This window comes from Myxocyprinus asiaticus, chromosome 23, assembly GCF_019703515.2.
Source record: "Myxocyprinus asiaticus isolate MX2 ecotype Aquarium Trade chromosome 23, UBuf_Myxa_2, whole genome shotgun sequence".
Taxonomy (NCBI): Eukaryota; Metazoa; Chordata; class Actinopteri; order Cypriniformes; family Catostomidae; genus Myxocyprinus; species Myxocyprinus asiaticus.
Genome location: NC_059366.1, coordinates 2,916,377 through 2,938,762, shown reverse-complemented (window position 1 = coordinate 2,938,762; position 22,386 = coordinate 2,916,377). Strand labels below are relative to the sequence as shown.

The following is a 22,386-nucleotide window of genomic DNA, read 5'->3' as shown; positions in this document are numbered from 1 at the left end:
GATGAACCTTTGCCCCAGTCTGAGGTCCAGAGCGCTCTGGAGCAGGTTTTCATCAAGGATGTCTCTGTACATTGCTGCATTCATCTTTCCCTCGATCCTGACTAGTCTCCCAGTTCCTGCCGCTGAAAAACATCCCCACAGCATGATGCTGCCACCACCATGCTTCACTGTAGGGATGATATTGGCCAGGTGATGAGCGGTGCCTGGTTTCCTCCAGACATGATGCTTGCCATTCAGGCCAAAGAGTTCAATATTTGTTTCTCATGGTCTGAGAGTCCTTCAGGTGCCTTTTGGCAAACTCCAGGTGGGCTGTCATGTGCCTTTTAAAGAGGAGTGGCTTCCGTCTGGCCACTCTATCATATAGGCCTGATTGGTGGAGTGCTCCAGAGATGGTTGTTCTTCTGGAAGGTTCTCCTCTCTCCACAGAGAAATGCTGGAGCTCTGTCAGAGTGACCATTGGGTTCTTGGTCACCTCCCTGACTATGGCCCTTCTCTCCCGATCGCTCAGTTTGGCCAGTCAGCCAGCTCTAGGAAGAGTCCTGGTGGTTCCAAACTTCTTCCATTTACGGATGATGGAGGCCACTGTGCTCATGGGACCTTCAATGCTGCAGAAATTTTTCTGTACCCTTCCCCAGATCTGTGCCTCGATACAATCCTGTCTCGGAGGTCTACAAACAATTCCTTGGACTTCATGGCTTGGTTTGTGCTCTGACATGCACTGTTAACTGTGGGACCTTATATAGACAGGTGTGTGCCTTTCCAAATCATGTCCAATCAACTGAATTTACCACAGGTGGACTCCTATCAAGTTGTAGAAACATCTCAAGGATGATCAGTGGAAACAGGATGTACCTGAGCTCAATTATGAATGTCATGGCAAAGGCTGTGACTACTTATGTACATGTGATTTTTATCGTTTTTTATTTTTAATAAATTTGCAAAGATTTCAAACAAACTACTTTCACGTTGTCGTTATGGGATATTGTTTGTAGAATTTTGAGGAAAATAATGAATTTAATCCATTTTGGAATAAGGCTGTAACATAACAAAATGTGGAAAAAGTGAAGCGCTGTGAATACTTTCCGGATGCACTGTACCTAGCTTTTGAAACAGCCTTTGTGTCGGGAGCGTGCCTATGGTGTCTTAAAATGCTGCCTCTGGAGGACGCTCACTAGGTTTTGGAACAGACACAATGTTTTGCATATGACCATTCTGTTGCCCCTGGTAACAAGCCTATCTTGGACTGACAGCTCATTCATCATAGCCGAATAATTCTCTGGCTTTGGGGTGTGTTTTGGATGTGCTCAGGCCAACCTGACTAGATATACAGTATGTGATTACCTTTTGTAGGCTTTCAGCTTCAACAGTGCTAGACCTTATGATGTCTACCTTCTGCTTTGAGGCTGGCATAATCTAACTGATGGATTCCACGTAACATGCCACGTCTGAGTTTGTCACTGCAGTCCTTTTCATGACTCAAGGGTCTCATGGACAGTGAATCTACAACAATGAGGGTCTTGCCTGGTGCATATTCTGCTGTGAGGTTGAATCTCATCAGCCGCATCAGTAGCCTCTGGCAGTGTAGTCGGACCATATCCAAGTCCTTGGAGTTCATTAGTGACACTAAAGGCTTGCGGAAGGTGATCAGCTTCACATGCCCCAACACTGGCCAGGCACTCCTTTTGTATTTATGTGTATCTGGTTTGAGTGTCACTTGGATTGTGGACATCATGTTAAAGTGGGTGAGTTTAAGAGGTGTCTCTTTACCTCTTCAAACGCTGCTTGCTGTGCTGGACCCCATGTTCATGTTGACTTAGATTTCAGCAGGTTGCACAGCGGCTGACCTGCTGTAGCTAGTTTAGGGATGTACTTTCCCAAGTAATTCACCATGCCTAGGACTATTTTTAGCTCCTGGATATTCTCTGGTGAAGAGAGTTTGTTAATAGCTAACACCTTTTCTGGATCTAGTCCCACTCCATTCACATTGATTTTGTGGCCCAGAAAGTGGAGTTGTCTCTTCCTCAACGTGCACTTTTCAGTATTAAGCCTCAGTCCTGCTGGCTGCAGCCATTCCATGATTGATTGTGCTCTGCCATATTTCTCCCATGGACAATGATTTCATACATGTAGACAACAGTCCCTTGCAGGCCTTCCAGAGTCTCAATGATTTTCCTTGGAAATATTTCAGGAGTGTTGGAGATTCCAGAGGTTAGGCATTTAAAACAGTACCTGCGAATGGACTTATGAAGTTTGTGAGCCTCTGGCTGTTTTTATCCAGCGGTATTTTCCAGAAACCTGCAGCAGCATCCAATTACAAAAACACAGTGGCCCTGCTCTGCAATGATCTCCTCTGCTGTAGGTAAAACAAACCCCTCTCTTTTGACAGATTTTTTAGCTTCCCGAGGTTGACACAAATGCTCACCTGTCCTGATTTCTTTGGGGCAGGCACCATGTGTGCACACCACACATTGGGCTCCATCACTTTCAGCTCCTCCTTCAGGTTTCATGAGGGGAATTTGCTTTTGCACATTTTGTTTTCCTGCATCTGTTGCATGAGGATTTTAATTCTGGGAAGACATCTGATTTCTTTTGTATCTCTTTGCCTCATCTGCCGCACAATTTCCCCCATTCGCTGTCCCTGGAGCATCTGTGTTGTTTCCAATGTGTTTGATTTTTGTGCTACTGTAATGCGGTGGAGAGATGAGATGAGAATACTGGAACTAAATACTGGAACTAAATGCAGCACTAAATGCAGCACATGAGCAAATAAGGTTAACAAGACACATCTGGGGAACAGTCAGAGGGGAACAAGCAACTGAGACAAGACAAGAAACCAAAACATGACTTCAAATAAAAGTCCAAGCAAAAACGAAAGAGTTCTAAACCTGCTGTTGACCTCTGTTGGCAGCTAGTGGAAAGTCCCACAAGTGTTACAGAGCCCCTCTTTAATGGGTGGCTCCTGATGCCCAAAAACAACAATAAAGAAAATTAAACAAACTAGGGTAGGTCAGGAAATGGCTTTGTGGGCAGTAAAACTGGAAACTATGGGGGTGGGGGAGTCTGCAAGGGGGCGGAGACCACAGGGAATCAAGCAGCACCGGAGGGTGACCAGTTTACCATGGGGATTCTGGAAGGCGACCAGGATACCAGGGCAGAGCAGGCAGGCAACCAGGAGACCAAGGCGGAGATAGCAGGTGACTTCATGAAGTATGTATCAAATATTTTAAGAACAATTTCATAGTCCTTATCCTCTCCTTCCTCATTGAAAGTGAATGACCTGAAAATGTTTCTTATCCTTATGCATAGATGAGCGTGCTTACGTATACACAGGCATCCACTTTATCCAGATTTGTTGCCATTCTGTAGCTCATGAACTGCTTTTTTCAGTTGGCCCATTTCGCAGGTGTTTTGAAGCAAAATTACTCCATGTAACTGACCACAATGTGACACCAAATGACGCCATGTAATGAACCCTTTGGTTATTTAAAGAAGAAACTTAATGTCCCGTCTCGGAGTAGTGACTTTAAACCTTTAAGTGATAATTTTGTTCTCTTAATCACATGGGATGGAAGCGCTGCTTTATTAAATTTAAAAAATTAAATTCGTAACTTGGATGGAAACATGATTTGTGATTGCAACACGACAGGTTTGAGTTTGTGGAAGTGCAAATGAGATTTGAGAGCTACGGTAGAGGACAATCTCCTTTCGTGTACCACAGAAAAAAAAAGTTGTACAAATTTGGAACGGCATGAGAATAAGTGATGACAGAATGTTAATTTGAATATGAACTTCAGGTAGCACCATATCATGGACAGAGGGTTACTTCAAGCAATGTTTTTAGTGGTTTGTCAGAAATGAGGTGGGAGAGTTCTGAGTGATCTGCAACACACCATTAAGGCAGTATCACATGCATCCTTTATTGGTATGCAGAATCTACATCCAGAATGCAACAAACTCAGGGAAATTTTGGCAGACAGAGCCGAGGGAAATATCAGTTTGAAAATATATTGTTATTATAATATTAATACATAATTATATTTTGTTTAGAAAGGTATTAATAGAAAATAGATAATTTCACCCAATATTTGTTTGATTTTGTATTGTTTTGTCCTTATTACAGTATCACATCATTAGCTTTGCAACATGTTAGCATCAGACTCTTTTACAGCAGCTTTGAATGCAGCTCATCCAATCACATATTAGAGTCAGAACTCAAAACTGTCAATTTAATAATGTATCTTTTGGATATGTCCTTGCTCATATTACAGGAGGTCTGTTTAAACCTCATGAGATAGTAATAAAAAATGGTTGTTCATATGGTGAATGTACTGTATGTATATCAGGTAAGACACAAAAAATATCCATTATGTGCGATAGTTTACATTGTTTATTGCAGTAAAACAAATCTAAAGTTCATCACTAAGACTGAAAGCAAGTATAAAGGCTGTACATGTATAGACACGAGGATATTTGCAGTGTAAAATGATCAGATGCCCACTAAAAATGTGAATTGCTGATTATATTTTTTTTAAAGAGGGTCACTTGATATATTTTAGGAATTTATTTATTTATATCTGTCTGTCATGGGCAGTTATGTTCAGAATAGCATGCTAACATACTGCTCTTAGTACTGCTGCAGTATATAGTATATACTGTATACTTTGCACAGTAGGCACATTTTTGTGTGCACAGAATACAATGTGCTTAACTTGAACTTTTGTTACCAGTCTAACGAAGTAACATGTCTTCGTTGACAAACTATGTGAAATAAATGACAAAAGTTAAGACATTTTTACACAAAATTGGTTTAAAGATGAAAAATAACCTTTTATACTTCTAAGATGATAAGATGTCACTCACTGAATTAAATATGCAACATGATGTCATGTGACAAACATAATGATGAAAATGAACTCCTGTTGAAAATGCATATCATGGAACAAAGACTACTGTTTCACATACTGTTTTAACAAAAAATACTTGGCAGTATACAATAACTTACTGTGCTCTATTCAGTAAGTTAGCTAGTATTCTATTCTCAACATAGTCATATACTTTATGGGGACAGATTTTTCAGAGGGGCAAAAATTTGCCCTATCACCACATATGAAGCGTACCAGTTTAGTTTTTTTTTTTTTTCTCTCTTACTAACAACTAACGGCACTCATGGAATGTGTCATACTACTAACCAAATGATTTTTGTAATGTTTAACAAACAATGTACTAACTTTGGTAGTAATCATCATATCTTTATTTTGTTTTGAGTAACAGTCGTTATTCTGTTCATAGTTTTAAATTTGCTTTCTCCCCTTTTCCACAAAGCACTCAGGCATTGGACACGCTATGGTAAACACACTACATTGTTCGGTAGATATCATTCTAATTGTTTCTTAGTTTGGGTTTGCCGTGTATTTATTTTCTTTTACTTTAGACTTAATTTACCAATAAGTGGGAACTAAGGTTAGTACCGACCTTAGTTCCCATTTATTGGTAAAGGAAGTCTAAATTATAAGAAAATATTGCTTTCTTTTTTTTCAATTCATTTTTTTTCGTCCCTGATTTATTTCCTTATCCACTTTAGTTTTCACATTTAGAAGCATCATCTCAATCATTTTGCAATGGTTTGAAAGATGTTCAGACTGCTACAGTCAGCACAATTTCCTCTAACTCTGTGTGGCCTGCATTAAAGGAATGTCCAGTGCAAGTTACAGTAAGATATCAACAGCATATGTGACATGTAAATTACTATAGAAAGTCAATTCAGCTCATCTGTTTTTTTTTTGGGGGGGGGGGGTTAAAGCATAAAATTGAAGTTAGACTAAGGCACTTACAATGGAATTTCATGGTGCCAGGCAGAATACATTCAAATATACACTGTTTTAAAAGTGTAGCCACAAGACTTACACATTAAAGGCGTTCATTTGAAACTAGTGTGATCAAATTTGTTACTGACCTTGTCTGTGTAAAGTTATATCCAATCTTTTAACTTCATTGTTATGACAACGCAAAGCTAGTAAACTCAGCAACTTTCACACAAGGATACCAAAAAGGAACGTGGCATAAAGCTGTCTTCACATGATATTGGAATTATCGTAAATATGATAGAGTTCCTTACTCGTAAGTTGCATTTGGATGTCCCCTCAAGTCGTAATTACAGGAAAACTTGGAGATGATGATACCCAAAATTTAGTTGAGAGGAGACATAAACTTTCAACATGGTAGAGGTTTGTGTGGTTAATGAAAGGTGTTATTAATTTTTTCTAAATGCGGCTACTTTGTTATCAGTGTTTTGGTTGTATACATTTACTTATAAAATGGATAGTTTCAGTCCTGAATGCTGATTGGTCAACAGCCACAATTTATTCATGACAAAGCACAGCTCTGACCTCTTCAAGGAACTTCTATTTGTTTCACTTGACAGCTCCCATAGCTGAAAGTTATTCTTATTGCCTAGGAACATTCTGTTTACTGGTTACTGCCATATTTTCTGGCAGAAGGATGGCATTTAATGATTTTACTTACAAAATATACAATTTTAATGAACACTTGTGTCCTTAATATTTTTAATTATGTGGTGACTCTCTTTTAAAAAGCAATAAGGCACTCGACTCCATAATGTGAATATAGTCATGGCTGAAGGGGTTACAGGTACTCTGCTTGACGTAATGCAGCCTCTCATGCTTTATTACTATAATTTTTACACAGAGAAAATAGCATGCATTTGACTAAAAATCTGGAATGCTGGCTCAGTTTACTTCTATAAGTATTACTATAAACAGGGGTGGACTGGGGGGGTGTCACTGTCCTTTTCTGCATATCACGGCCCCCTTCGGCATATCGCTGCGCCATTTTGTGGCCCTTTTCAGCCTGTCGTGGCCCGTTCGGCATAATGCAGCGCGTTAGGCCTGTTCAGCCATGTTTCGTGGCTGTCGCACCGGGAAAAGTCCCGGTTCTCCCTATGGCCAGTCCGCCCCTGACTGTAAATAACTGGTTTAAAAAATGAGGGACAGGTTGAGATTATTTTCTGTGGTAAACAACATCATGCCACAAATGCTGTTGATAGAACTTAACTTGTATTGAACCTAGAATGTTAGTTTAAAAGGTTAGTTCACCCAAAAATGAATATTCTCTCATGATTTACTCACCCTCTTGGCATCCCAGAAGTGTATGTTTTTCATTCTTCTGCAAAACACAAAAGAAGATTTTTAGAAGAATATTTCAGCTCTGTAGGTCCATGTTGGCAAGTGAATGGGTGCAAAATTTTGAAGCTCTAAAATCCACATAAAGGGAGCATAAAAGTAATCCATATTACTCCATTGGTTAGATCCATGTGTTCAGACACGATATGATAGGTGTGGGTGAGAAACAGATAAATATTTGTAATTTTTTGTCATAAATTCTACTTTCTGCCCAGTAGGGGGCAATATGCATGAAGAATGTGAATCACCAAAAACAGAAGAAGGAAAAAGTGAAAGTGAAGGAAAAAGGACTTAAATATTGATCTGTTTCTTACCCACACCTATCACATCACTTCTGAAGATATGGATTTAACTACCAGAGTCGTCTGGGGTACTTTTATGTTGCCCTTATGTGACTTTTGGAGCTTAAAAATGTTGACACCCATTCACTTGCATTGTATTGACTTTTTAGAAATTCTTCTAAAAAGCTTTGTTTGTGTTCAGAAGATGAAAGAAAGTCATACATTTCTGGGATGGCATGAGAGTGAGTAAATGATGAGAGGTTTTTTTGGGTGAACCATCCCTTTAAGAAAGCTCAGCTGATCCATTCACCCTCAGTCTTTATTTGTCCCTGGAATCTTTGTTTTTTACTCTAGCCCCTCTCTGTGCCACTTTGAAATGTGCCACTTTGAAATGTTTAAATATCATATTTTAAAATGATACAATTTACACACACACACACACACACACACACAAACACACACACACACACACACACACACACACACAAATGCATGTTGAAGTCTTGACTAAACCAAACTGTAGCACTGCTTCAAATTGCTTGCGCTTTCAGTCTTAACCCTCTTGCATGATACTCTTTTAATTTATTTGAAAAACAAACAACTAAACATACTAAAAAACGTTAACAAGCCTAACATATTTACTAACACCATTTTTGTGTCTGCTAATTCATTTTAAGCTGCTATGCGGCAATACTAACACTATTGTTTAGTTAAAAAATCAACACCTAAACAGATTCAAACAAATGAAGTCTTCAAACTAAATAAAAACAAGTACAAAAGACATAAAAATGTTTTTTTGTCTAAAAATCAGAAGAATTTTTTTTTAGAAAATAAAGAAATACAGTCAATGGCAACCTGGTACATGCACCTGTGGTACAGCAAGCCCTTTCCCTGTGCTTTGTTCTTTAGGTAACAGTTTCCATTGATGGAATCCTGACCACCACAGGATATACTCAAGAGGACTACACCATGCTCGGCTCCGATTACTTTTTCTATGTTGGAGGCAGTCCTAGTACAGCTGACCTGCCTGGATCACCCATTAGCAACAACTTTATGGGTTGTTTAAGAGAGGTAAAGAATCTGTTGCAAGATTTCTCTTGGCCTGGAATCAGGTTTTTTTTTTTTTTTTAACCAGTTTAACCAGGGGTCCATAAAGATGATCATATAGATATAAACATTTCTTAAATTTTCATTTCATGACTGTTTGAATGAAGGTAGTTGATGCACTGTTAATGTAATGTAGTAATTAATGTAGTAATAATGTAATACAGTCTCTCCATTAATCTGAGGTCATAAAAGCTGCATGCATAATAATTTGAAAATAATTAGAAAAATGCTGTTTAAACATAGAGTATTAACATAAAAGTATTTCAATCAAATCAAAAATCAAATCCCTTTATTGTCACAACCACATACACAAGTGCAACAGTGGGTGAAAGTCTTGGGTGCAGTTCCAAGCAACATAGCAATATGACAAATACAATAAACATCTGATTTACACATAACACAGTTTACACATCTTGTTACACAACACAATATACAATATACACCTAATAATATACATTATACAGTATACTCAAAATAAGAAGACTGTATACAATAAAAATACACTGTATTTCATGTAAGTCATGTGAACATGTCTTACTAATGACCTGTTAAGCATTATATAATGTAGTAATGTTAGTTAATGTTCTTAATGAAAATAATTATAAAGTGTTATCAAGAAAATCTAGATTTGTTATGCTAGGGGTTATTGGGTATGGTCAAACATTGTTGCTGGGGTGCTAATGGACTCAGACGCCATGTCCATGAACCCCCCACAGTCCATATTCTAACGCCTGATGCACATAGCACACAAAATTTTAAAACACTTTCTCAAACCATCAGCACAAATTTTATTGGCTGGTTTAATGGAACTTTCATTCAGTGGAAGCACACATGGCTTTTTATCATTCCGCCTAGAAACAGAATCATCAGGGTTCCGCATTGAGCGCTTTTGAGGACAAAATAATCACCAGATTTACTGAAGTTTGCTAGGTTAGTGACATCAAATCTTTTAAAGATATCCAGAGTTGGGGGGGCCTGGGTAGCTCAGTGAGTATTGACACTGACTGCCACACCCGGAGTCGCAAGTTCGAATCCAGGGTGTGCTGAGTGACTCCAGCCAGGCTTCCTAAGCAACCAATTGGCCCGGTTGCTAGGGTGGGTAGAGTCACGTTGGGGTAACCTCCTCATGGTCGCTATAATGTGGTTCACTATCGGTGGGGCGTGTGGTGAGTTATGCGTGGATGCCACGGAGAATAGTGTGACCCTCCACACGTGTTATGTCTCCATGGTAACGCGCTCAACAAGCCACATGATAAGATGTGCAGATTGACGGTCTCAGATGTGGAGGCAACTGAGATTCGTCCTCCGCCACCCGGATTGCGTCACTACGCCACCACAAGGACCTAGATTGCATTGGGAATTGGGCATTCCAAATTGGGGAGAAAAGGGGAGAGAAAAAAAAAAAGATATCTAGAGTTTGGTGTGAGGCACGTTGCAGAAAGTAAGAAATCTATGAGCAAAACTGCATATTCTGCTTAATTTACTTAGTTATGTGTGTTAAATTCTCTGTGATGAGGTTTTCTGTGTTGTACTTAGACTCTCTACTCATTTTTTGCTATTTTCTGGTGTGTTTTATATGAAAAATCTCTCTCGCAGAGATTGCTGTGCCATTACAGAAATATTTTCTTTCTCCATTTCTGCTTTTTATTATGGTATCATATATCTCCAATAACCCTGCCGGGGCCACCCTTAAATCACATGTAATGGCAAACCTGACTTTGATTGATTGCTTTAAATGTCAGTTAGATGTTATATGGTCCAGACCTTTGCAGTTTTAGTCAAAGGTCTAGCTAATCTTGGGTGCTACTAATAGTTGTACATAGTACCCAGAGAAGGTACATGTGTTGAATTTATCCTTTTCCAAATTTGTAAATTAATATTGAGAAGTGCATGTGCCATCTCTGATTTTCAAATGGACATATACAACATATGTAAAGACATATAAATTTGCTCCTACGTATATTAATGTTAATAACTTCATGTTAATTGATTTACCTATTGATTCAGGTCATAGTAGTGGCCACAGTAAGTACATAGTTTACAGGGTCACAATTTGTGTGTTGGTATAAAGGTGCTCTGCTTTTTTTTTTTTTTTTTTTTTCTTTGGCAAAGACTTGGAATAAGACAGATTTAAATAACAAAACTCAGATCATGGTGCTACAGTACACCTCAAGTTACCTGGCCTTTCTTAAAGGAAAAGTTCACCCAAAAATGAAACTTTTGTCAGTTTGTTCAAATCAGTTTGTTGCTTCACCTACAAATTTAAAGGGATAGTTCACCCCAAAATGAAAATTCTCTCATCATTTACTCACCCTCTTGCCATCCCAGATGTGTATGACTTTCTTTCTTCTGCAGAACGCAAATGAAGATTTTTAGAAGAGTATCTCAGCTCTGTAGGTCCTTACAATGCAAGTGAATGGTGACCAGAACTTTGAAGGTCAAAAAAGGACATAAAGGCAGCATAAAAGTAATCCATAAGACTCCAGTGGTTTATATCTTCTGAAGCAATATGATAGGTTTGGGTGAGGAACAGATCAATATTTATTAATTTTTTACTGTAAATCTGCACTTTCACTTTCACTTCGACATTCTGGTGTGGAAGTGACTCACTTTCTCATTCACCCACCTACTGGTTGGGGCTGGTCAAACCTGAAGTTTAAAATAAAAAACAAAAATGACTTAAATATTGATTTGTTTCTCTTCCACACATATCTGAAGGTACGGATTAAACCACTGGAGTCATATGGATTATTTTTATGCTGCCTTTATTTCCTTTTTGGACCTTCTAAGTTCTGGTCACCATTTACTTGGATTGTGAGGAGCTGAGATATTCTTCTAAAAATCTTTGTTTGTGTTCTGCAGAAGGAAGAAAGTCATACACACCTGGGATGGTTAATGATGAGAGAATTACATTTTTTGTTGAACTACCCCCTTAAGAATGCCAACTTATCTGGGCCTGAGCACATTTGAAATGGAATCCCACAAAGTTCAAGAGGAAAAACTTGTAATATTTTTTATCTTATTTTTTTGGATATAATAAATGTTGTGCTCTTAGGGCCAAAGAGGAAAAAGACCATCCAGATTGTTAACGACGCAAAGTTCATGTAATGAAGGGGATGAGGCAGAGGGGTTTGGTTCATGAGCAGAGTCTTTATTGAGTATACAAAGATGACAGGTGTAAATGCATAAACCAAAAGGCAGGCAACGGGGCAATTATCTGAAGGCATAGAAAGGAGTTTCTTGGTCCGTAGAATGGTGGAAGACACATAAAAGGTGGAAGAGATGCAGTTATGAAATGGCAGCTGAAGTATGTAGGACAATGGGGTAACTTGTTTAATAATTTTGAAAGGTCCTATGTACCTAGGGCTTAATTTCCTCAATGGCAGCTTGTGGTACCAGGTGGACAGCAACACTGACCAGATTTTAGGGAGGGAACAGGTGGCGGCAGGAATGGGCTTTAAGCTTTTGCCGTCTAATGGCTCACTGGAGGTGGACATGTGCCACATTCCATGTTTGCTCATTCCTCCTCATCCAATCATCAATGGCCGGTACATCAGACTCTTTGCCTGACCAGGGAATTTTTTGCATATTCTACCCAAGGTAAGAAGTGCCTGCATACACGCTGATTGTGATGACAGTATTAGTGAAGAAAGATTTCAATTTCATGAATAAGCATCTCTGTTTGCCCCTTTGACTGAGGGTGATAACCAGCTGTGAGACAAATGTTTCCATTTAGATGTTGGCAGGTGCTTTCCAGACACGTGAAGTGAAATGAGGACCTCAGTCGAAGGTAATATCCACAGGCAGGCCATTAAAAAGAAAGATATATTAGAAAATGGTTTCTGTGGTTTCTAAAGCAGTGGGGAGTTTCTTGAGTGGGATTAGGCGGCACACTTTATAGAATTACTCTATGTAACGGGGTTCACAGGATGGGCAAGGAGGAGGCGGGAACCGTCAACATAATTTTAATTACATAAATCAACAAACATAAAAAACACATACACACACACAGTGGCCTCGTGTATCTCTCTCTCCTGAACTGGTGCCCCTGGCTCATCTTTACTCCCATCCAGGCTGATTAGGACAATTCAGCGCTGGGCGTGTGTCCTCACAGCCCGGCCATGCCCTCCTCCTCGTCACACTCCTCCACCCAATTCAGGCCGGGGAAACCTCCAGCTTAACGTACTCCCCTCCCTTCCTGGAGGGGAGGTGTTGTCCTTCCAGCCATCCTTCTGCCGGCAGGTCTTCCCCTCTGGAGCCCTGGGAGAGATGAGGGGAGGGAGAGGGGAGAGTGAAAGAGTGAGGGGAGAGACAGAGGGAGACAGAGAGGAGAGAGAGAGAAAAACGTGCTCGCCGGTCCCCAGACATGCTGTCGTCTGGTCCTCAGCCACTCCTCTGCCCTCTGACGGATGACAGCCGCTCCTCCCCTGGCAGACGGCAGTGAGTCCTCCGACCCCTGGTGGATGGTAACGGATCCTCCCCTTCCTGGTGGATGGCAGCAGTTCCTCTGAGTCCCAGTGGCCGGCAGCAACTCCTCCATCCCCTGACGGATGGCAGCGGCGAGCACTCCATGACAGCGCATCCCTCCTCCTTTGCTCTGATGTTTCCGGTCAAATTGAGAATAGATACTAAGGATGGCCGCAAAATATTTACATGCCCACAACAAGCATTGTCTTTCATAGAGACAATGGGGTAAGTAAACCACTGGTAACTTTCATATGGCCCCCAAGTGAGCTGTCTCGCTGTACATACACTTGTCTGTCTGAGGAAGCTGGGCACCATTTTTGTTTCTTTTTGTGTTGGTTCCGCCTAGTGGCTGGAGTATGTTTTGTGGAATAACACTCCTTCAAGAAACTTTTGCATTGACGAAGGGTCACTTTTACACTGAAGTTCCCAGCCAAATTGAGAATAGACACTAAGGATGGCTGCAAAATATTTACATGCCCACAACAATTGATGTCTTTCATAAAATCAATGGACTGAGGAAGTCATGGTGTGTTTCTCACATGCCTCCAAGTGAGCTGTCTCGCTGAACATACACATGACGGTCTGAGGAAACTGGCCGCCTTTTTTGTTTCTTTTTGTGCTGGTTCCGCCTAGCGGCTGGAGTTTGTTTTGTGGAATAACACTCCTTCGGGACAGTTGTGGATGAATCTGCTCGTTCTTTGTGCTTATGCCTGGAGTATTTTTTGCAGGACATTGGAAGGATTAGGTAATCTCCTGCACTCATGAACAGCTTGTTTTCTGTTTGTTTGGTTCTGGGGGAAGTTCGGGGTTTGACTGTGGCACTAATGTTGGAATGTGGTCTTTATAATTTTATTTTTGACACACAATTTATTTTTTCTAATGTCAAAATGTCAAATGTTAATATGAGTGGATTGTCTCTCTCCACATGGAATATGAATGGGTTCAGGCATCCCTTAAAAAGAAGGAAGGTTATTTCTTTTCTTAAACATAAGAAATATGATATAGTGTTTCTTCAAGAAACGCATCTTTCCCCGCAGGAAGCTGTAAAATTTGGGAAGATATGGGGTGGATATGTTTTCTTTAGTGCTGCCTCGAGTAAGAGCAGGGGAGTCATTACATTGATAAGTAAACATCTACGATTCAAATGTCTCAAACAGATTAAAGATAAATTAAGAAGAGTATTTATTGTTTTAGCAGAAATTCAGGGGCAAAGTTTGAGTTTGGCTAATATTTATGTACCTAATGCTGATGATCAGGGCTTTTTTACAGATCTTGAAGGGATGTTGCAAACCGCTGACGTCCCTCGTGATATAATATTGGGTGGAGACATTAATCTTTTGATGGATTCAGTCCTTGATCATAATGAAGCAAAAGTGTTTAAGCCCCCTAGAGCAACACTGACACTTCACAGGATGTGTAAAAATCTTGGTCTTGCAGATATTTGGTGACTTTTGAACCCATCTGGTAGGGACTATGAATTTTTTCATCAGCCCATAAGATTTATTCTAGAATAGATTTTTTTTTTTTAGATCTAAGTCCCTCATTTCATCTGTTGTTGATTGCTCAGTTGGAAACATCTTAGTCTCAGATCACACCCTGGTGAGTTTAGAGGTGTTGCCACATATGGAGCAAAAGAAATCATATAGTTGGCGCTTTAATGTATCCCTTTTGCAAAATCCTGATTTCCAACAAATGTTAAAGGCTGAAATCAATGTTTACATGGAGACCAACTGGTCCTCATGATCCTCTGTGGGCATGGTTTGGGAGACACTTAAGGTAGTTCTTAGGGGTCGGATCATACAGTATGCCTCATTCATCAAAAAATCAAAAGTACGAGAACTTGTGGAGTTGGAAGAGAATATTAAAAGTGCTCAGAGAATTGACCCAATTTAAATACAGATGTAATACTATTTTGTCACAGAAACTGGAGTTTTGGTTATTCAGGGCAAGACAGTCATATTTTGAGTCGGGGGACAAAGCAGGAAAACTTTTGGCCAGATATGTAAAGCAGAGAGAGTATTTTTCTACCATTCCCTCAGTGAAATCTGCTGGTGGTGAAATTTTTACCTCGGCCATTGATATTAATAATGCTTTTAAAAAATTCTAGCTTGATCTTTATAGTTCCACATCTTCGACTACTGATGAAGATATTAGAAACTTTAGATCTCCCTAAATTGACGACTGAGCAAAAAAATTCTCTTGATTCTGAGATAAACTTGGGAGGAGCTCGATGAGGTAATTAAGGCCTTACCTACAGGCAAGGCTCCAGGGCCAGATGGCTTTGCCACTGAATTTTTTAGATCTTATGCTACAGAACTGGCTCCACTTTTGTTAGAAGTTTATATGGAATCATTAAAGAATGGAAAGCTTCTGCCAACCATGACACAAGCCCGGACCAGTCTGATTCTTAAAAAGGACAAAGATCCAAGCGAGTGTAGGAGTTACCATCCAATTTCCCTGATCCAGCTAGATGTAAAAATATTGTCAACAATTTTGGCCAACTGATTAAGTAAAGTTATGACATCTCTTAAACATATAGATCAGGTGGGTTTATTCGGTGCCGTAGCTCTTCTGATAACATTAGGTGTTTTATCAATATCATGTGGTCAGTGGCGAACGATCAGACTCCGGTCGCTGCCATATCACTTGACGCCAAAAAGGCATTCAATATGGTAGAATGGGATTATCTTTTTAAAGGTGCAGTATGTAACAGTTTTCATGTAATATTCGCCTTTTTTTGCCAATGTGTGAACGGCTTGTAACGCAACTTAAAAAATGAGCCCTTCCCGGACTTCCTAGGTTGCCTAATAAAGCCTGTAGACTGATTTTCATGCGAAGGGAGTGGGTCAGTTTTGCCGGGAAAATCCAAAGGATGTGACGTTTGTGCGCGCTCCCGAGAGCCTTCTACTGAATCCTATTTGGCTAAGCGGGAACGTGATCGTGGTCGAGCGAAAACTAGAGTGAACATCGGCAGGGCATTTGATTCCTGGAGGGAACTTCCTTCGGTTTTGGGGATCAAAACTGACCTTGAATTGGCATTCTTCTTATTGGACAGGTAAGCTTACATAACTGCAAAGCTTGTGAAATATAGTGCCATAAGGATTGATCTGTGTAATTTTAGCTAACTTGATCTTGCCTGCTAACACTGATGAATTGCAAGCTACCTTGCTTCGTAACTTAGTTTCTTGATCATAGTACAACATATGACATACAAAACATACAATAGTGCAACATAACAGTGCAGTGCAACAGTAAACTGTCTGGTAGAGTTCGGTATTATGTAGCGGTATGTGTGTATCATTATGCTATGTTAGCTGATAAGTAGTTTTAGTTTAGTCTCAAAGTTTGTAGTAAAACAATCATAACTGTGTAATTTTAATTATGCTACCTCATCTGTCAGCATGATGCTGGTGGATCACATTCAGTCACTTTGTAAGTTACGTCATTGTTTTGGCCGATGCTCGCTCGCGTGGAGTGTGTGCACAAGCGCGAGCATGAGCAACAGGTAGCTGGCTGCAGTGAAATTGATGCCCACAGGTGTCATTAATAACAAGTGTTTCTGAATCTTACATACTGCACCTTCAATGTTTTGGAAATATATGGGTTCGGGAATACTTTTATTGGATGGATTAAGTTACTTTATAGACACCCGGTAGTGTAATGGAAAATAAAGCAAAGCTTGAGGGGTTCACAGATGTATTCTTCCATGGCTTGTGTTTCTGGGGCAGACAAAGGATAAACCTTGCCCTTGGGAGGAAATGTGCCAGGCAAGATCTCGCTCGCACAATCCTAGGGTCAGTGAGGAGGTGTGTCACTTTGGAGTAAGCAGTGGCAATGTCCGTCATGTGATCCTTTTGGGATTCTTGCAAGTGGGTGACTCTAAAAGGGATTGGGGTACAGGCACGAGGTCATTGCTGGTAACATCCACCTCCGGGTCTGCCCCTCTCTTCAAGAATTCTCTGGATTGTGTTTAGCGAGCCATGGAAATCCCAAGACTAGGAGATTTCGAGGTGTATGTATGACTAGGAATTGTATACTTGCTGAATGGATAATCCCGCTTTGCAGTGTGATGACTTCAGTTGCATGACATATGGTAACATTGCCAAGGGGCCGTCCATCTAACGTTCAGATACGGATGGTAGGAGCACAAAGAAGAATTAGTAAGTAAAGGCTTTTAACCAAATAACAATCCATAAAATTGCCTGCAGCACCAGTGTCAACTAAATCAACAACTGAAATCTTGTTAGAATTGTAAAGAATAGTGGTGGGCACAAGTAGTAAATAGTTATCAGATCTAAGTGAAAGAATTCTCTCACTGCAGCGCGCATAGAATTTTTAGGCAATTTGGGACAGGTTGCAAGCAAACAGCCGGCTTGGCCGCAATAAAGACATAGCACAGGTACTCGCAGTCTCTCCTCTGGTGTTAAGTGGGTACAACCGACTTGCATAAGCTCTGTTTGGGTATTCTATTTGTCAGTTGTGAAAACGTCCTGGTTACTTGCATAACCTCCGTTCCCTGATGGAGGGAACGAGACGTTGTGTCGATGTAGTGACACTAGGGGTCACTCTTGGGAGCCCGAGACACCTCTGGTGTTTGATAAAAGGCCAATTAAAATTGGCGAGTGGTATTTGCATACCACTCCCCCAGACATAAGGGTATAAAAGGAGTTGGTATGCAACCACTCATTCAGGTTTTGTGCTGAGGAGCCGAGACAAGGTCCCAGCCATTTCAGCGGGTACGGTAGTTCAGCGTTGAGGCAGGAGGGACACAACGTCTCGTTCCCTCCATCAGGGAATGGAGGTTACGCAAGTAACCAGGACGTCCCCTATCTGTCACTCACTCAACATTGTGTCGATGTAGTGACACTAGGGGTCACTATACGAAATGCTGCAACTGGCTGAACTGTGTTACATGAACTGGTGGTGTGTGATGGGCAGACCACTGTGTGCTTCCTAGCCAGCACACCAGGCCGACACGTAACCTCAGCCAACACTGTTATGAGTGTTGAATGGCCCTTTGGGTAGTCGACTTGTCCCCAAAAGATAGAGACGGGCTAGCCCAGTCGTGGCCTCTTATCCCCTTTTTCCCCTTTCCCCCCAAAAAAAGGGAATTAACTGACTGGAGCCACCAGATCTAGTTGGGAGGGGGGTGTCCCTCCCTCCCAAGGGAAAGACACCGCGGAGACCACACCCTGCCCGGGGGGGGGGGGGTATTTAAGTGGAAATATGTCACATGGTCTTGCCGAGCTTTGTCGGTAGTATGCCATGTGGAGAAGTTCCATGGAAGGTCCTACCATAAGGGGAGGAGTTACTGCAAGCATGGTGACTGGGGCAGAGGGGCCTCTGCCCAAGGAAGACGCAGTTTACCAACAGGGAAACGAATTAGTGGAAGATATACGTCGCATGGGGTTACCTACGGTGAACCACCACAAGCAGAGCACCTACCCCAGTACAGGGCTTAGTTAGTACGTGTACTTAGCCGGCAGCGAGTTTCTCCGCAAACTCGTCTGCCACAGGGATCGGAGGAAATCAACCAGGGAACACAGTTTGTGAACACTACTGGGAGTCAACAGCGCACGTCTTCAGCTCAGGGGAGGTGAAAGGCGCTATGCACAAGTGATACACCCGGCTGGCTGTCCCAGACTTACCTGCTTGTGCGTGCCACTACACGGGATGAAACCGGTTCCACCCGGAGATTGTAGAACCTCGCAAATGTGTTGGGTGTTTCCCAGCCCACAGCTCTGCAAATGTCTGTTAGAGAGGCGCCACTGGTCAAGGCCCAGGAGGCCACTACACCCCTGGTAGAATGGGCCCGTAGCCCTACCAGGGGCGGCATGTCCTGGGCGAGATATGCCATAGTTATGGCGTCAATGAGCCAGTGGGCGATCCTCTGCTTGGAGACAGTGCTTCCTTTCCGCTGTCCACCAAAGCAGACAAAGAGCTGCTCAGAGACTCTGCATGCGATCCAAATAGTTGCGTAAAGCGCGCACCGGACAGAGCAACGTCAGGGCTGGGTCTGCCTCCTCCTGAGGCAGCACTTGCAGGTTCACCACCTGGTCCCTAAAAGGGGTCGTGGGAACCTTGGGCACATAGCCTGGTCGGGGTCTCAGGATCACGTGAGAGGAGCCCGGACCGAACTCCAGGCATGTTTCGCTGACAGAGAACGCTTGCAGGTCTCCTACCCTCTTGATGGAAGTGAGCACAGTCAGGAGGGCAGTCTTCAAAGAGAGTGCCTTAAGCTCAGCTGACTGCAAGGACTCAAAGGGGGCTGAAGAACCCTGAAGAACTACAGAGAGGTCCCATGAGGGAACGAGGTGCAGTCTGAAGGGATTCAACCTCCTGGTGCCTCTCAGGAACCTGATGATCAGGTCGTGCTTCCCTAAGGACTTACCGTCCACTGTGTCGTGGTGTGCCGCTATAGTGGCTACATACACCTTCAAGGTGGAGGGGGACAGCCGCCCTACCAACCTCTCCTGCAGGAAGGAAAGCACCAATCCGACTGCGCATCTCTGGGGGTCTTCGCGTCGGGAAGAACACCACTTAGCGAACAGATGCCACTTAAAGGCATACAGGCACCTCGTAGAGGGGGCCCTAGCCTGAGTGATCGTGTCTACTAACGCGGGTGGTAGACCGCTTAAGTCTTCCACGTCCCGTCCAGGGGCCAGACATGGAGATTCCAGAGGTCTAGTCATGGGAGCCAGATGGTGCCCCGTCCCTGAGAAAGAAAATCCTTCCTCGGGGGACTTTGCTGGGGGGGCTGTCGCGAGGAGCGTGAGGTCCGAGAACCACATCTGGGTGGGCCAGTAGGGTGCTACCAGGACGACCTGCTCCTTGTCCTCCCTGACCTCTCTGTGCAAGTAGGCTTACTGGGGGAAACGTATATTTGCGAAGTCCAGGGGGCCAGCTGTGTGCCAGTGCGTCTATACCGAGAGGTGCTTCGGTCAGGGCGCACCAGAGCGGGCAGTAGGAGGATTCTTGGGAGGCGAACAGGTCTACCTGTGCCTTCCCGAATCGACTCCAGATCAGCTGGACCACCTGAGGGTGGAGCCTCCACTCTCCCCTGAGGGTAACCTGCTGTGACAGCGCATCCGCTGCAGTGTTGAGGTCGCTCGGGACATAAGTGGCTCACAGCAACTTGAGGTGATGCTGACTCCAGAGGAGGAGATGTCGGGCGAGTTGTGACATAGAACGGGAGTGCAGACCACCTTGACGGTTGACATATGCTACCGTTGCCGTGTTGTCTGTCCGAACTAACACGTGCTTGCCCTGGATTAACGGCCGGAACCTCCGCAGGGTGAGCAGAATTGCCAGCAACTTGAGGCAGTTGATGTGCCAACACAGCCGCGGGCCCGTCCATAAGCCGGCGGCTGCGTGCCCATTGCATACAGCGCCCCAGCCCGTATTGGAGGCGTTTGTTGTAACCACGACGTGCCTGGAGACTTGCTCTATGGGAACACCTGCCCGTAGAAATGTGAGGTCGGTCCAAGGGCTGAAGAGGCGGTGACAGGTGCCATGCCCATCTCGGGACTCGAGTCTGAAGCCAGTGCTGAAGCGGTCTTATATGCATCAACTTTAGCGGAGTGGCCACCACTGAGGATGCCATATGCCCCTGGAGCCTCTGAAAGAGTGTCAGTGGAACCGCTGTTTTCTGTCTGAACGACTTCAAACAGGTCAGCACTGACTGCGCGCTCGTTCCTGAGACGTGCCATCAACGAGACTGAGTCCAACTCCAAACCGAGAAAAGAGATGCTCTGAATAGGGAGGAGCTTGTTCTTTTCCCAGTTGACCCAAAGCCCTAGTCGGCTGAGGTGCGAGAGCACCAGGTCCCTGTGTGCACACAGCACATCCCGAGAGTGAGCTAGGATTAGCCAATCATCGAGATAGTTGAGGATGCGAATGCCCACTTCCCTTAGCGGTGCAAGGGCTGCCTTTGCGACCTTCGTGAAGATGCGAGGGGACAAGGACAGACCGAAAGGGAGGACCTTGTACTGATACGCCTGATTCTCGAATGCAAACTGCAGGAAGGGTCTGTGTCGAGGTAGAATCGAGACGTGGAAGTACGCGTCCTTCAGATCTGCCGCCGTGAACCAATCTTGATGCCGGACGCTTGCTAGAGTGCGTCTTTGCATAAGCATCTTGAACGGAAGTCTGCGTAAAGCCCGGTTCAGTACTCACAGGTCCAAGATTGGCCGCAACCCACCACCTTTTTCTGGTACAACGAAGTAGGGGCTGTAAAACCCCTTCTTCATCTCGGCCAGAGGGACAATCTCGTTGGACGTACCGGCGGGTGGGGCCTCGCGGCGGGGCGGAGCCTGAGGTGCCACACCGTGTTGTAGCCATGCTGAGTTCAAGGACATTGAGGTACTTACCTGGCTCCTTTTGACCACCCCCAGAACAGCCTGGGATGGGGAGGAAGAGGCCTGTCCTCGTGACCCGTGGAGACTGTCACACCAGGGGTGGATTTGTGCCACAGCTGGGCGCTCAGGGGCGGGGAGACCGCACCTGGAGAGCCAAACCTGCCAAAATGTAGTGGTGGATGGTGGTCGTGATGACGGCCGTGCACACCAGGTATGTGACCTAGGGAACAAGGAAAAAAAGAGCTCTTGCTGAACTCTTGGGTACCGCAGCCACTTGGGCATGTGGTGCAATTAAATGCAAAGGTAACAAAAGATTCTCCTCCTGGCCCTCCACTGGGGGATGGAGTGGTCTGCTTACCAGCTCCAGATCAGCGGGTTTCATCGTCCCTGGGTCGCCCATCTCAGGGGCACTTCGAAGCCTTATGTGGGTTCTTGGCAGCCGCGAGACGGGTGGCCTCTGCTTCCTGCGGTGGGCTCCACGCCTGGGCCAGGCCGCAGGGGCGGGCTGCGGCGGAGCCGGTGTAGTCACCGCAGGGGGACGCCCTTGGCGACGAGCAGACAGGGTGCGGGATCTTGAGCCACTCCGGGGCAGGATGTGCTAGATAACCTCTGTCTGCTGCTTCACTGCTGAGAACTGCTGGGCAAAGTTCTCGATGGTGTCGCCAGACTGGCCAACCTGGAAAATGGGGGCAGCGAGGAACCGTGCCTTGTCGGCCTCTCCCATCTCGACCAGGTTGAGCCAAAGGTGGTGCTCCTAGACCGCGCCATGATCTTCGTCGCCCGGAGAGCGAGGTCGGTTGCCGAGCGCAGCTTCTGCATCAATCCCGGGGCGGAACTACCCTCGTGCAGTTCCTTTGGTGCCTTGGCTAGGTGGACTTGCAGGAGAGCCATGGTGTGCAGGGCGGAGGTGGCTTGTCCAGTGGCACCTTAGTCTTTGGCCGTCAGGGACAACGTAAACTTACAGGCCTTGGATGG

The 22,386-nt window shown here is 43.7% G+C and overlaps 1 protein-coding gene across 1 annotated transcript in view; it reads left to right on the top strand.

The window, feature by feature from the left end:
- The window catches only part of nrxn1b (neurexin 1b), a 582,675-nt gene that overhangs the window by 8,919 nt on the left and 551,370 nt on the right, over positions 1 to 22,386 (top strand). Inside the window, exons 2-3 of the mRNA XM_051650892.1 lie at positions 5,323 to 5,346; positions 8,390 to 8,551. Of these exons, the coding sequence (XP_051506852.1) occupies positions 5,323 to 5,346; positions 8,390 to 8,551 (186 nt within the window). The remainder of the gene's footprint in view (positions 1 to 5,322; positions 5,347 to 8,389; positions 8,552 to 22,386) is intronic.